General features: G+C 39.3%; 1 protein-coding gene across 1 annotated transcript in view; it reads left to right on the top strand.

Annotated features, from left to right (window-relative positions):
• The first annotated feature begins 713 nt into the window (after positions 1-713).
• The window catches only part of SCG3 (secretogranin III), a 27597-nt gene continuing 14255 nt past the window's right edge, over positions 714-14055 (top strand). The window contains exons 1-6 of the mRNA XM_008640015.2: positions 714-765; positions 1406-1451; positions 2796-2938; positions 4070-4231; positions 4565-4742; positions 6571-6687. Coding sequence (XP_008638237.1) covers positions 4229-4231; positions 4565-4742; positions 6571-6687 — 298 coding nt within the window. The 5' untranslated portion in view covers positions 714-765; positions 1406-1451; positions 2796-2938; positions 4070-4228. The remainder of the gene's footprint in view (positions 766-1405; positions 1452-2795; positions 2939-4069; positions 4232-4564; positions 4743-6570; positions 6688-14055) is intronic.

The following is a 14055-nucleotide window of genomic DNA, read 5'->3' as shown; positions in this document are numbered from 1 at the left end:
CGGGCACAGGTAAGCGCCCGCCCCGGAGCCTGCTCGCCGTTTGCTGCGGATGGGGAAAGTTCTGCAGGGTAGAGACAGAGGATGGGAAAAACTTTCCTTCCACTTGGCTAAAAGCAAGGAGATCCTAAAGCAACAATATTCGTGGTGCAAGACACCGATCACTGAAGTTGCAATCTAATATTAAAGTGAAGGGATAGGTGCTGGTAGAGGGAAAAGCTCTGAATTTTGTGAATCTTTTCCAAGCAATGTTTTCATCCAATCTACAGCAGTGTCTGCACAAGTCTTTCTTGCTCCCTGTCTCCTGCGGTATTCTGGATGGAAGAGATTTTTAATCTCTTGGTTGTGCCAATCCGATTATTGCTATTTTAGTCAATCTCCTCCAGCCCTTTTTCCCCTGATTCGTGAGTTTTCTGATCAGAAAGAGATTGCTGAGCCTATATCTGTATTTCTGTCTTCTGCAGAATCTCTCTTTCTGCCCCAGTCATGCTTTGTTTAAAGGTTTGACTTTTTTTATTGTGTTGTCATTCTTCTAGGAACACTGACTTTTTTTTTTTTTTTTGCAAGAACTAACAGTTGGCATCCCATTTAAGACATCATGTTTTATGGGAGAAAACTATAAATTAAGAAAAAAATGTGCTGTCTCTTTGTAGTTGCATGTATCATATAACTGAGCATATATATATATGTGTGTGTGTGTGTGTGTTTATTCTAGATAAAGCTATACACAACAGACAATTAAGTGTAGAAAGACCTTTGGAGGAACAGGTGAGTGAAATAAAAAAATATTTAAATGGTTTTTTTTTTTTTATGAAGCTCCTAGACCTTTGGAGGAACAGGTGAGTGAAATAAAAAATATTTAAATGTTTTTTTTTTTTTTATGAAGCTCCTGTAGATATTTTTAGCCTTTCAGGTAGTGGATCCATGAATATCATGAACGGCTAATGAATGGGTGAAAAATAGATTTGTCAGTAAAGCCCATTATTGATGGGGTTAGATACAAAATAGGATTTCAATCATTTTTAAGGACTGGCATATAGAGTTTCACTGTCCAGTATTCTAAAAGCAGATTTTTAGCTCCAACAGCTCACAGATATGCCACCCCTTTCTATTGACATCCTATGGGAATATAGCATGAGCTTGGAATGAAGAAGGAAAATGTAACTGGTATTTATCTTAAAATGGAAAGTGTATTGCAGCTTCTCATAATGTCTGATTCTGATCAGAGGATGGGTGGTGCTGACAAAAGTGCCAAGCGCTTATTCCTGTTCTACTTATTCAGTCAAACTTCTTACTAAGAGTGAAAAGCAGGCATTAAGCCTTCTGCTGATACTGGTGAATTAAGAGGTCATGCATTTTGTTCCTTCTGCCTGTTTGCTGTTTTGTTTGCTTTATTTTTCTGTATTAGATTGCTGAAGCTGAGGCAGACAAGAATAGGAAAATAGCTCCCACAGGTAAAATATTTTTTCTGGTTTTATAGCAATATTCATCATGGTATGCAAAGAGGTATAAGATTTTATGTTATGTGTGCATTGATATATTTTCCAGAAAATAAGCCAGAGTTCAGGAATTATTCCTTTGTTGATGACCTGAACCTGCTAAAATCAGTAGCAGAAAGAGAGAGGAATGAAAAGGAGAGGGAGTCAATTAGAAGCTCTTTGTATGAACAGCAACTGGCCATTGATGATGCAGACTCCACCAAGAACCGCAGGCTTGTGGATGACTATGACTCCACTAAAAGCGGGCTGGATTATAAATTCCAAGGTATCCCATAATCATCTTTCAGTGACTTCTAGGTTAGATTTCTCTTGCAAACTGATTGCCTTCATGAATGTTGTATTCACCACTAAACATGAGCTCTATTTGTTACTGGAGTGCAGTTTCAATTCTTTCCAGTTGTGGAAGCTTGTTGTATTACAGTTAGGTTTTGAAACACAGTACAAAAGAATTGCTCTTGATTTTAACAGTCTTCCATGGAGGGAAATCTGATTGTGTAATTTGTAATGCTTTTTAGCAATTTAGACTTGGCAGAAGGAAAATGGGACATAGTTTTGAATGAAAATATATTTATTCTCTTTTGTGAGGAAGAAGCACTACTACAGCTAAACCACATATATTGATTCCAAATATTATGTGCAGGTTTAGATAATTCTTATCATCACAAAGCTAAAAGAAATTACCAAAGGCCGAAGAATACTTGCCTTTGCTACAGGAGTAGTTAATTGATTTGTAGTTTAGGTGAGTCCTCTGAGAATTGTAAGCAGCATTTAGCTCAGGATATTTTTAATTATATCAAAGTATGCTGATCACAGACCAAAGCTCACTCATCATATTCCCATTGTCATGATGATGTTATTTGCCATAGGTAACAATTACATAATTAAAAGTTAATTTGCTGAAATTCAAATGAGATTGTGTGCCATTTGTCATGAACCGTTTTGATCTAAGTGGCCATACAATGAAAGTAGGAAGACACAAATAAATGGATATGGGAGCAGTGCTTTCTCATTCTACTAATTTTTTCTATAAACAGGAGAGTAAGCTCCTAATGTTCATCTCTGCTCTTTCAGGAGAGCCCGTCAGAAAGACATTTTTCAGATGTGGAAAACAGACACAAAGAACTTTTCCTTGTGAATGATTTAATAGCTTGCAAAGTGTGTATCAAAATATATTCCTAATGTGTCTAAAAATGCAGTTTCGTTCTGAAGAGAAAAAGATGTGGGCAGATATTTTTTACGAGATGCTCAATCCAAATGAGTTAGGACAGTCAGCACACAGTGAAACTGTAATCCTTTCAGATGATCCAGATGGCCTCCATCAATTAGATGGCACTCCTTTGACTGCTGAAGACATTGTTCAAAAAATTGCTGCAAGAATTTATGAGGAAAATGACAGAGGAGTGTTTGACAAGATTGTTTCAAAACTTCTAAATCTGGGGCTAGTAAGTATCTCAGTAATTGTCATTCAACTGTTTTGTGGATTGGTTTAATGCTCTTTCAGAAAACAATTTGGATGCAAACTTCGTCTGAAGCGAGTGGGACTCAGGCTCTAAGCAAATTTCTAGAGCTGTTTGGGCAGGCTGGTTAAGCTCTGCAATAATGTTGTTGTTTCTGTGATGTCTTTGCAACAAAATAGGCCAAACTGCAGAATGTTTCTGATGTTAAAAAAACATTCACTGATTGTACTCCTCCCATGTCTGCCCTCACTTTTCCTTTAATTTCTCTTCTGATTTTCACTGAGTGCTTTTCTATTATTAATTTCTTTTCTATACTTAAGGAGGAAAGGTCTGAGCTCATTCCTATCCACCTAATGCTAATTAGTGTCATCAGCAAACACATAATGTTGCTGGCTAGTTGAGGATATATTATGTTCCAGATTTTTAGGAAGACTGGATTTGTCTCTGACCTCTGGATGTCTCAATGGCATTAGCCATTGCCATTTGGGATCCTTATATTTTAAAATACTAACCTTATCTTTTGAGCACTAGATTTTGCAGTTGGGTATTGCACCCCGCTGGTCACAGAGGGAGCTGTGGGACAGCTGCATGGGAGAGTTCTTGTTCAAGTGACAGCTGTTATGAAGCAAAGAGAAAACATTTTGATGATACCATGGAAAGCTATTTGCTTTTTTTCCCTTTCTATATTACTATATACTGTAGTAATTATTCCACTTCCCATAGATGTGTTGCAGAGCATATGTATTTCTATATACACACCATGGACACACATACAGGGAGGTGCCACGCTTGCAGCTCCATCTTTCAAGCTACACTCCACTGTGTTAAGCCCTAAAGAGGTTTGGTTTGGAGGCTGTATGTGTGAATGGGTGGGGTTTATGTATACACACACATTTGAAGTGTATTTCTTTGTGTATATATATGTGTGTTATAAATGTAGATGTGTTTACATGTGTATATGTACACATGTATGCACACACACAGGTATTACACCTCATTAGGCTGTGCTCAGCTTTGAAGCAAACCTATTTTCATATTGATATCAGGTTTCATACTGATGTTTGAGCTAGAAAAAGCACAGTATCCTGTAAATACTCTGCACAAATATTTTAACAGATCACAGAGAGTCAGGCCTACACCCTGGAAGATGAAGTGGCAGAGGTTTTACAGCAGCTAATTGCAAATGAAGCAAAGGATCGTGAGAAGGAGTCTGAAGATTTTGATTACCCTGCAAGCAGAGCAGACAGTGATACAAAAGAAAAGCAACAGGAAAGAATGGTAATTTCTTAGCTAATAATTTTGTCTTGCTTGCCAAATGGTACTACTACTGCTTTCTTTAGGGAATAGTTTGTTCAATCTGGAAACAAGAGGTGTTCTTAAAGAAATTCTGTCCAATAGGAAAAAGAATCATGAGTTACTTTAAAGTTTAAGCCAGATGTCAATTGAAATAACTTTGAGAAAATAATATAGTGTTAACCTTGCAATTAGGACAATGTTGGTTGTCCTTGAGGTTGTGATAGAAGGTTGTGATAGAATTTTTTGCTCTATTAACTCTATCACCAAAAGCAATGTGCTTATAGATATCTTTTTTTTATTATGTCGTATGTGGAGACACCAAGCAAATCTGATCAGGATAGTTTCATTAATGAAGAAGTTGATGATACACTGGATAACACATGGTCATCATCTAATGTGTTGGAAAGAAGAAATGAGCTGCCTTCTGAAGATAATTTTGAAGACCTCCAATATTTTCCAAATTTTTACGCATTATTAAAAAGTCTTAACTCAGGTGAGCTTGTCAGGTGTTCACAGAAATATTTAGGAAAAACTTTTAAAATTAAGATTCTCTGTTTTCTCCTGCTCTTTTCTCTTCCCCACAACTTCCCTAGTTGCAAGAGACCATGTACTTTGAAAATGTTCTGTAAGATGTATAGCAGAAACTAATTTGATTAGTGATTTTGATGGCAAAACACTGGGAGGAACAGCACTCAGAATGGCAAAGAGTGTGACCTAGACAGCCCTTGCCATCTTGTGCTGTGTGATCCAGGAGTCCTGAATTCTTTTCTTTCCCATAAGGACACGATGAAAAACTGGCAAATGGTTTTCTCCAGAGATCCTTCCAGTAACATCTGTGTCTTCTAAGCCGACAGAGATACGAGTAAGCCACAGTAGAATCCTCACAGTGATGGTACCAGTAAATGAGTCTGAGCCTCCCAGCCTTTCCACAAACCACAGGGTTGCTGTTTATTGCAGTGAAAGCCCTGCACGTCTCTTCCTATTCCGGTGCTGGACATCACTGCCTTCCAGTTATTGCAGGCAAGATTGTGGCTCCTTGCCACAGCCCTGTGTCAGCACCCTCTACACACACCACATTCTGCAGCCACACACACTCTCCTAACTTTTGGCAGGGGGGTTCTTCTGTAGATCCCTCGTCCTACAAGAGCCTTAATATTGCTTCAAATTGTCCCCATAAACTCCTGAGTGGAGAGCTAAAATGAAAAACCTGAGGGCATATTTTGCTCAAGTCCAATCTACAAACTTTATATTTTTCTTCCTGGTCTTTTTAATTTTCTCATGGCAATTTTGCATGCTAGTTCTTCTCCTTTTTCTACTCACAATGCAGGAAGGTATGTTGGGGTCCACTGTCTGCACATCTCCTGCTTTATGTGTTTGCCTGTCAGGTTGTATCAAGCTGGAGGAGAGGGATTCAGTTGCATCCTACAGCTGTGTGTTAAATTGCAGGCAGCAGTAAAAAGCCTGTTCAGCAGCTCTCCAGAGCAGCTGGCCCTCTGCCAAGGCTGGGAATATGTTTCTGACTGTCCCTGACTGACAGTGCCCCTGGCTCTGTTGGGTCCTTCAGTGACAGCCTGGGGAGTGGGGAGAGCTTGTGTGACTGTGTGATGGGGGAGTTTCACACTGCTAATGCAGAAAGAGCAGAAATATTGTTCAGCACATAAGCACAACGGGAACAGAAAAGCTAAGAAGCAGGTAAGTGTGGGCAAAAATTGATGATTTTTATAAAAATAATTTTTTTGTATCCTATTCTGAAGTCATGATCCTCCCAGCCATGTAATGTTTTGTTGTCCCAGTATGTGAGTCATGGACTTGTGCACAGTAACAATCTCGTTTGGGACACTTTATATTTTTGTCACTGAACCCATGGATCTTGTAGGAGAAAGGATCTCTTTTTCATACAGAGCCAGACTGATCTACTAAATAGTTCAGCAACAAATAAAAGAAAAATGACAGAGATTCTGGAAAACTCTACCTATATCTGCTCCCTGACCATAAATTTGAGCTGTCAGGTCACTCCATCTTTGTGTGCTTAGTGTTCTTAGCTGTAAAATGGAATTAATACCATTGGCCTTCCATAACACAGCCCTGCAAGACAAAAAGCTGTAAAGAACCAGCCCGTGATGTTTTAAAGTATATTCAGCTGTACTTTGCAGGAACAGTTTTAAAAGGAACATATATGTAAGTTCTCTTTGCTAATCCAGCACAGCATTTTCTCTTTCAATGAGTAGGTCATTCTTTATGCATGAGGTTTGTGCAGTTTGCAGAACAGTTTTCCCAAGTTGCCTCAAGTCTGACTAGTTTTGCTTCATCCCCTCACACAGAGACAGAGACAAAAGAGAAAGAGACCTTGATAACTATCATGAAAACCCTGATTGATTTTGTGAAGATGATGGTTAAATATGGAACAATCACACCAGAAGAAGGAGTTTCCTATCTGGGTGAGAGTACATACTTCATACAAGTGTTATTAGTGTTATATTCTTCCTCTACCAGTGATAATTATCTTCTCATCTCCCTTGCTCTTATGGAACCTGTTTCAGATTTGTTCGTTGAAAATGCTAAAGCTGCACTTCTAAATGATTGATCATTCCCTATAGCAATGTTCAATTCCATACTGCTTTAATATTTCCATCTAATGAAGAAAAGGTAATTTATCATATACACATTTGGAGTATTATTACACTTTCACATCTGTGAAGCACAATTGATTTCAATGACTTTATGTCAGAGGAAGGTTAGGGTTTTCTCTGTTCTGTTAAAGTGGATTAGGTACCTGCATTTCCCCAAAATAATGCAGCACTTCAGCTCCTTTAATCTGTCATAGTAGGTAGCTGGAATAGATGAGACCTAATGCTAAAGTTGTCTACCTAGTAAAACTCCTTCCATCTGTGAAAAGTGTTACATCTTGGCACAGGAGTAGATTTTATCCATTTTAAAGTCTGTGGCTATGCAAGTTTTGTAAAATCGTTACCATTTCCTGAAGAGGGAATTTGGACTGGCCTGGTTTGTCTCTCACACACCTTTCCTGGCTTTGACAAACTCTGTTCCATTCACTGTTGCCAGCCTGTCTAGTTAAACAAGCTGACCTACAGAAGAAGGGCTCATCTGTACAAACTCTGCACAATCCTTTCATTTTTCTGAAGTATTCCTGGTCTGGATTAGTCTGAAATTTTTTGTTTGCATCAGGGCAATTTCTCAGCTTCATAAATCATCCTGTCACAGAGAGAGGACTGGCAATGATCTTTCTACGTTGCAGACACCTGACTGATTGATTGATTGATTGATGCAACTGTAACTGTACAGATTGATTATCAATTACTTGGCTACAAAAGATCCAGTGAATCATGACTCACATTCAGTGCATGATTGCACCTCCTCTCTAAAGAATTCGTGATATATCTGACCAAGGCTATCCCTTTATTTGCTGTAAGAAGTTTCCTTGAATTTTGGAATATTTGGACAACTTATGCCCCAATTCAGCTTTTTATTTCTCTGTCTGCCAGTACATTTAAAGAAAGATGCACATAAAGAAATGGTTGATTTTAAGCACAGTGGTTTCACTGTCATTCTACAAATGAAGATAGTGTGGCTTGATCAGATATTGCCAAAACTCAATAGGCTAAATTATCCCTGATACAAGACCATGCAGATAATGGAATTACACTAGGAATGCATTTTTCCTGCTAAAATTCAGGGCAGTTGTTCATATTGGCTTTCCTTTGAGCAAATAGATACTGTAACCCTGGAAACAAATTGCCATAATGACATAGTACAGAAGGCAAGGATTAGGTTAAGAGTTTCAGAGGTCTGATTTAGTCTGGATGTAAAGTAAGACTATCAACTGATGTATCCAGACTCTGCATAAATCACTCATTTGCAAGGCAGAGATGGATTTTGTGCTCCATCAAAGCAACTTACTGTAGTGGAAAAAGCTTTCTCATAGATTCTCAAGTTGCTTCTGTGGTATTCTTTTCTTAGACTTGCTGTTGAGAAATTGCTTTAAAGCTGACCTTCATTTATTGAGCTAATACTCTCAAATACTGAAGAAGAGCACCCACAGGAGCATGTTAGCTTCTTGCACTACCCTTAAGTGTGGCAGAAGTTTTATTGCCACTCTTATTCAACTAAAAGTTACATAGTTGGTAATAGTTGGATAGGTACTGTGTATCTTGGTGCAGTTTGGATTAGGGGATTGATACCCAGGTGTGCTTATTTATAGCAGATAAAGGAATTAGTATGAATATCTGTCAGAGAGAAGAATCAGTGTAAAAAATTGACAGCTTTTTGTTGTTTCCTCAATCCAAGATCAGTGAGCAGATTCTATGCTAGTCAGTGGAAAATACCTACTGGGTCTGTGCAGATGGATTACATCCTCTCTCCATTTTATTACAGTAGAAAACGGTCTAAATTAATTTTCCCCACTCTGTGACTGCAGCCATGCGTAAGCTATGCCTCTGAATTATACATTCAAAATAATAAATCATTTACTGAATCAAGTCACAAGCTTTTTTTGCCTGTCACAAGGGTGCAGAGACAGTGAATTTGAATTCATATACCAGTAACAGCTGGCTTGGGATTTGGAAACCACAGCATTATGTCATCATCATTGTATCTTACTGTAGGGGAAAGTATTTTGCTGCAGCAGTGACTGATGTTATTGGGTTTAGCTTTAAGTTACAAAGGGTCTAGCTGCAGTGTGGTGCAAGAAAAACACAGATGCACGTACATGGAAACACAAGGAATAAGTTTATTTTTTAATACATATATTCAATATTATGTAATACATATTTAAAAGCTTTCCATATGCTAAATGTAACCTGTAACAGAATGCAGAAGGCCCAAACCAATGTATTCATATATATGGAAGAGGAGAAAAAGTAGTGCCTACCTTTTACAGTATGTGTTCAGAAAGTATAGCTCTGGAAGCATTAAAGAGAGCCTGTAACAAACCGATGGAAAATGTGTGTTCAGCTGAGGTGCATCTTCTTTGATAATTATCCTGCTGTGGCAAAATGCCACCATCTTCTATCACTCTTTACTTTCTTAGCTATGAATGCTGTTACAGGGAGCAAATTCTTCTGTGGAGTGAAAGCCTCATGATACGTTTCTAGCCTGTTCAAAGGCTTTCAGAAATCTTTCTAGAAAGACCATCTGCTCTCAAGATTCAAAGCTGCTTTGAAATCATTTTTGCAACTAAAAGAATGGACAAATAATGTTGGTCCAGAAAGCATAAGGTAATAAATTATGACACAGGATCTCAGGAACACAGGTGCTTGTGAATTAGATCCAACTGTGTTAATCCACCTTTGGGTTTGTTGGCAGCATCCAGCAAATGCTGCCCAAACAGCTGAGCTCCCCTTGCTTGCCCCAGCCTGCCAGAGGCACGGGCTGCTATCCCTGAACAGGCTGGCTTTTGGGAAGGACTTGGGACAGTTACTGAAATGATGTTGCTGTTGGCAAGGGTGCAGTGACAGAGGGGAATGGAAGTGTTGGAACACTTCCATGTAGCGACTAGAGGAAAGCAGCAAGAGGCTTTTGGATAAGTTATGACTGATTCAGCATAAAATATTTTATTATTCATGGCATTCATAACATTTATATTGCATAAGTAAATAGGTGATGCTCCATGCACAACTGAAAGGACAATATCCTTCCCAGTGCTGAGTGCTTCAAGAGAAAAAGAACTGTTTGAGCCAATAGCAAAACTGACTTTGATTTCAGCAGAGCAGAACAAGGCATGCATTGCACAGATGCTTGCACTGTTTAAATATTAGTTTGTGAGTAATATCATACTTTCCTTCATTTTCCTTCTGTCTGTTGAGTAACGTGATGGAGGAGACTCACTGTGATAGCTTTTTCACCAAGCCATCTATCACAGACCAGATAAATATTCAGGAAAAGCTTCATCTACACCACACAAAAGATTTTTTGTATGACAAGTGACTTTTCCTGCATATGCCAGGCTATTTAGCTACTTCTAAAATGAAAGCCTATCAGTCCACTACCATCTCGGTAAAAGCTCTATTTATAGTAATTATTTAAAGTAAACTATAGTTTTGTAATAGATTTATTTTAATAATATTGTTGTCAGCTTAGAAACAGGAACAAATGGTTTCTGCCAGTTTGTTCAGATACATTTGTAAATCATCTCCCACTAATAAGACCAAAATAATGAGTGATTTTCAGAATCATTCTAGGAAATATTTGCAATTAGAGGCTTGGGGCCATAAAAAAATAGAGCTTTCAGAGAGGATAGGCAAATTCATAAGAGGCACCAGTGTGTATATATGAATTCTTTTTACACATTAGATTAATTATATCCTCCTGCTGTGTGCTGCTTACAAGAGTAGATTTGTAGCAAATTTATCCATTGCCACCCCAACCAAGCGAAAGATATGTTACCCAATAAACTATTACCCTAAAAATGCAAATTAGTTCTGTGCACATTGTAGTCTTGTGTGGAGTTCTCATTTATAGACTGGCACATGTAGCACAAACTTTTGCCATCAGTACTTCTCTATCTCACAGATACATAGAAGCTCCACCATGATACTGCATATAATGCATATTTTATTGCATCTTATAATTGAGGATGGTCATCTTGTTTTCACTTTCTAAAGGGCTTCTGTATCTTCCACAACTGGAGAAGAGAAAGCAGCAAAGGACTGGAAAGAAAATTAAGAACTCTGTAGCTTTGTCCTCTCTCAAAAGGGGATGCCGCTTTTTACCTCCTTGTAGTAAAGCGTTTAGAGTACTGCAGCCACAGTGTAGAACACACAGCCCACAGCAGACTGGTTGGGGAGCAAACCCCCCTTCGTTTAGGAGGGAAATAGAGAAATCATTCCAGCTGATCAGTGTGCAGTGTTTGAGTCACAGCTGCCTCCCTCCGTAGACCAAACCAGAGCCACCTCTCACACCTCCTCCCTTTGGCTCTGACTCACTGTCAGAATCCACACTGTCCCCCGTGACTGAGTAGGAGATCGTGTTAGTTAGAAATGGGCATGAACAGATGTCTCTGTTTACCTTTTCCACCCCCATATCGTTTGTTCTTCATGGACAACAGGAAAGAAGAGCAAGCTGCAGGACGCAGGAGCAATAGGAGGTGGAACTGGGAACTATTGCCGAGGAATATGAACACTCGTTAGTTTGGTCCTTTCCTAAAGAACTGTTGGGACATTGTTTTACTGTACTACTGTCTTCTAGGCAGACTGAGGCTGCATGAAAAAAGTCAGGGGAAGGAGAAGAGGCAGAAAGTCTCCTGTGCTGATTTTTGACATGTGCCTGCCTCCCCATGCTAAGGAATATGAAATAGCTGTTGTGCATCTTATATTCATTCTTGGTACCTCCACAGCTCCACTTCTGACGAAGGCAAAGCTCTGTGATTTCCCCATTGTAGGCCAGTGCACAGTAGACACAATCTGGCCTTTTTCTGGGAGAGGAGAACTTGTTTGAATAATGTGATTAATGCCTAAAGTTCTCATCAGCACAGATGCTGCGGGTCAAAGATCTGATCCTGCTATTTATTTAGGTAGCCAAGAACAGGCAGAGAGCCAAGAGTGTGAGGCAAAGTGCAGATCACAGCCCACACTGGCATTGTCTTTCCTCGCCGTGACCATCAGCTGATGCTCCCTGATGCAGGCTGTGATTTCAGAGGGGTGAGGGAAGGTGTAGCTAAAGCAGAGCCAGAGGCTGCAGGTGGAATATGGGCAGTGTCATGTGGGCCTTTTCTTCATTTTGACCTGGGCGATGAAGGGCACTGACAGTATTTCATACAGGGAACCATTCATGCATAATACCATCTTTTTTCTTTTTAAAATCCTTTTTTCCAAAGGTCTCTTTGTAGCTACTGTAGATTTTCTTCATAAACATTATTTAACGAATTTTTCCCTATCTTAATTTTCCTTTTGGTGATTTTCCTTACCCAGTATTTATCATGTGAATGATGCGTACAGCTGCCAGTGGGAGTTATTTAATTTCAGGCAGCTCTTTCCTCTGGTATTTATTTTGTATCTGATGAACTAAGGTCACACAGATGCTACTGTACTGTGCTATATCTGAAAAGGAGAAATCAGGGACACCTTAGATAATAAGAGTAGAGTGAATACTGAGGAGCAGCAGTGATTATGTAAAGTATATGCAAATAGTTAAACCCAAGATGAATTTGCATGGAGGTAAGATAAGAGGATATGGGGACAGAGAGTGTGCAAAGGCAGGCAAGACTGGAATCGAGGAAGTATATTGGTTGCAGACCCCACTGCACCTTTATAGCTTTTCTTTCTGTAACCTCCTCCATGTCTGTCCCCTGCTACTTCTGCATTTGCACAAACACATGAATGTGGTTTTTTCCTCTGCTACTTAGATCTTATCTCATATTTTCCCCCATTCAGACTCTCACTGCATAATAAAACAAATGGGTGGCTATGGTGTGAAAAGTGTATGACACCTGACCTCACATTTCTCAAGAACCAGGACCACTACACACTACAGGAAACTGCACATCACCTGAGGGTGGCATTGTGTGAAGGCGTAGTATTTTCAGTAGCCACAGGATTGAAATCTTCTCAGATATGTTTTGGGAGAGATCCAGTAGTTTTAGTATCACTAATTGCTTTTCCCACTACATTACATGACTATCAAATCATGTGTTAAAGAACCCAAACAAATACAGTTTCTTCCTTTGCTTATGACTATCTACCGTTTAAATTTGCACTTATTTCTTGCAAATATATTGCCTCTTCTTCCACTTCCCTTCTCTACCTCTTCTATGCTTTCCCAACTGGATGGAAATCTCCATCTTCTTATAGTGTATTATTTGACAAATGTATTCCTTGGTTTTGCATCCTACCAAGTGGTTTGCATTTCTAGAGGAGGGTAATGCTTTTATTTTTTCTCACTGTATTTAGTAGCTCCATAACCCCCCCTGCTTTCTGAATTCAGTGTCTCTCTGTTGACAGTTGAGCACTGAGACCGTAAGTTGTGATTTGAGATGATTACGTGGGTGTGGGTTAAGAAGGTGTCACTGAACATTCAAAATTGAGCTCCATCCCACTCCTGCAGGAGAGGCAGCTCTGTGCTGCTCCAGTCCCAAACCATCACGCTTGTAAAGGGCATGCTGTGAAAGCACATAAAATGTGTGCACAGGCCATGGAGCAGCTCCAGGATGGGAAAGGATTAGCAAAGGACTGCACCACACAGCTCTAAGAGACCTGGACTAATGCAAAAGAAATGCCTGTAGAATATTAAAAGGATAAATCTGAGAAATTGCCTGTGAGGTAGGGAATTTAATAAGGGTAATAAAGGAGACTTGGTCAGAGCTATTTTTACCTCAAAGCACATCTGTTTAATTGTGTTTTACTTGTGGAGTTGCTTTTAACCTGATTGCCAAGTGATACTGCTTCTGTCTTAATTTCAAATCACTCTGACCATCTTGCCTGTAATCCCTTTACAAGTGATGCCATGACCTGGGATTCGTCACCTGACATGTCACTCCTCATGGCAGCATTAGGCTTCAGACACACATCACAACAAATCAGTCAAACAGGGAGATTCAGAAAGAAAATGCTTTATCTTGACATGTGAGGCAGGGAGTTAGAGAGGAGCAGGAGATTTGCAAGGGTGAGACCCATCTGTAATTCCACAATGGAGGGATTTCTCTTGTTCGTCACAGTTTTAGCAGTTTATGTGACATATGCTTGATACATCTATAGCTGACCAAAGGTCAAACTCTGCTTTTGGCTACTTTGGGGAAAATCCTGTGGATATTGACAGTTCTTGGACATGCACTTAGCCAAAGAATTAATCAGATA

This window comes from Corvus brachyrhynchos, unplaced genomic scaffold (genome assembly GCF_000691975.1).
Source record: "Corvus brachyrhynchos isolate BGI_N302 unplaced genomic scaffold, ASM69197v1 scaffold97, whole genome shotgun sequence".
Lineage (NCBI taxonomy): Eukaryota > Metazoa > Chordata > Aves > Passeriformes > Corvidae > Corvus > Corvus brachyrhynchos.
The sequence above is the reverse complement of the archived record's forward strand: the minus strand, read 5'-3'. Positions and strand labels throughout refer to the sequence as shown.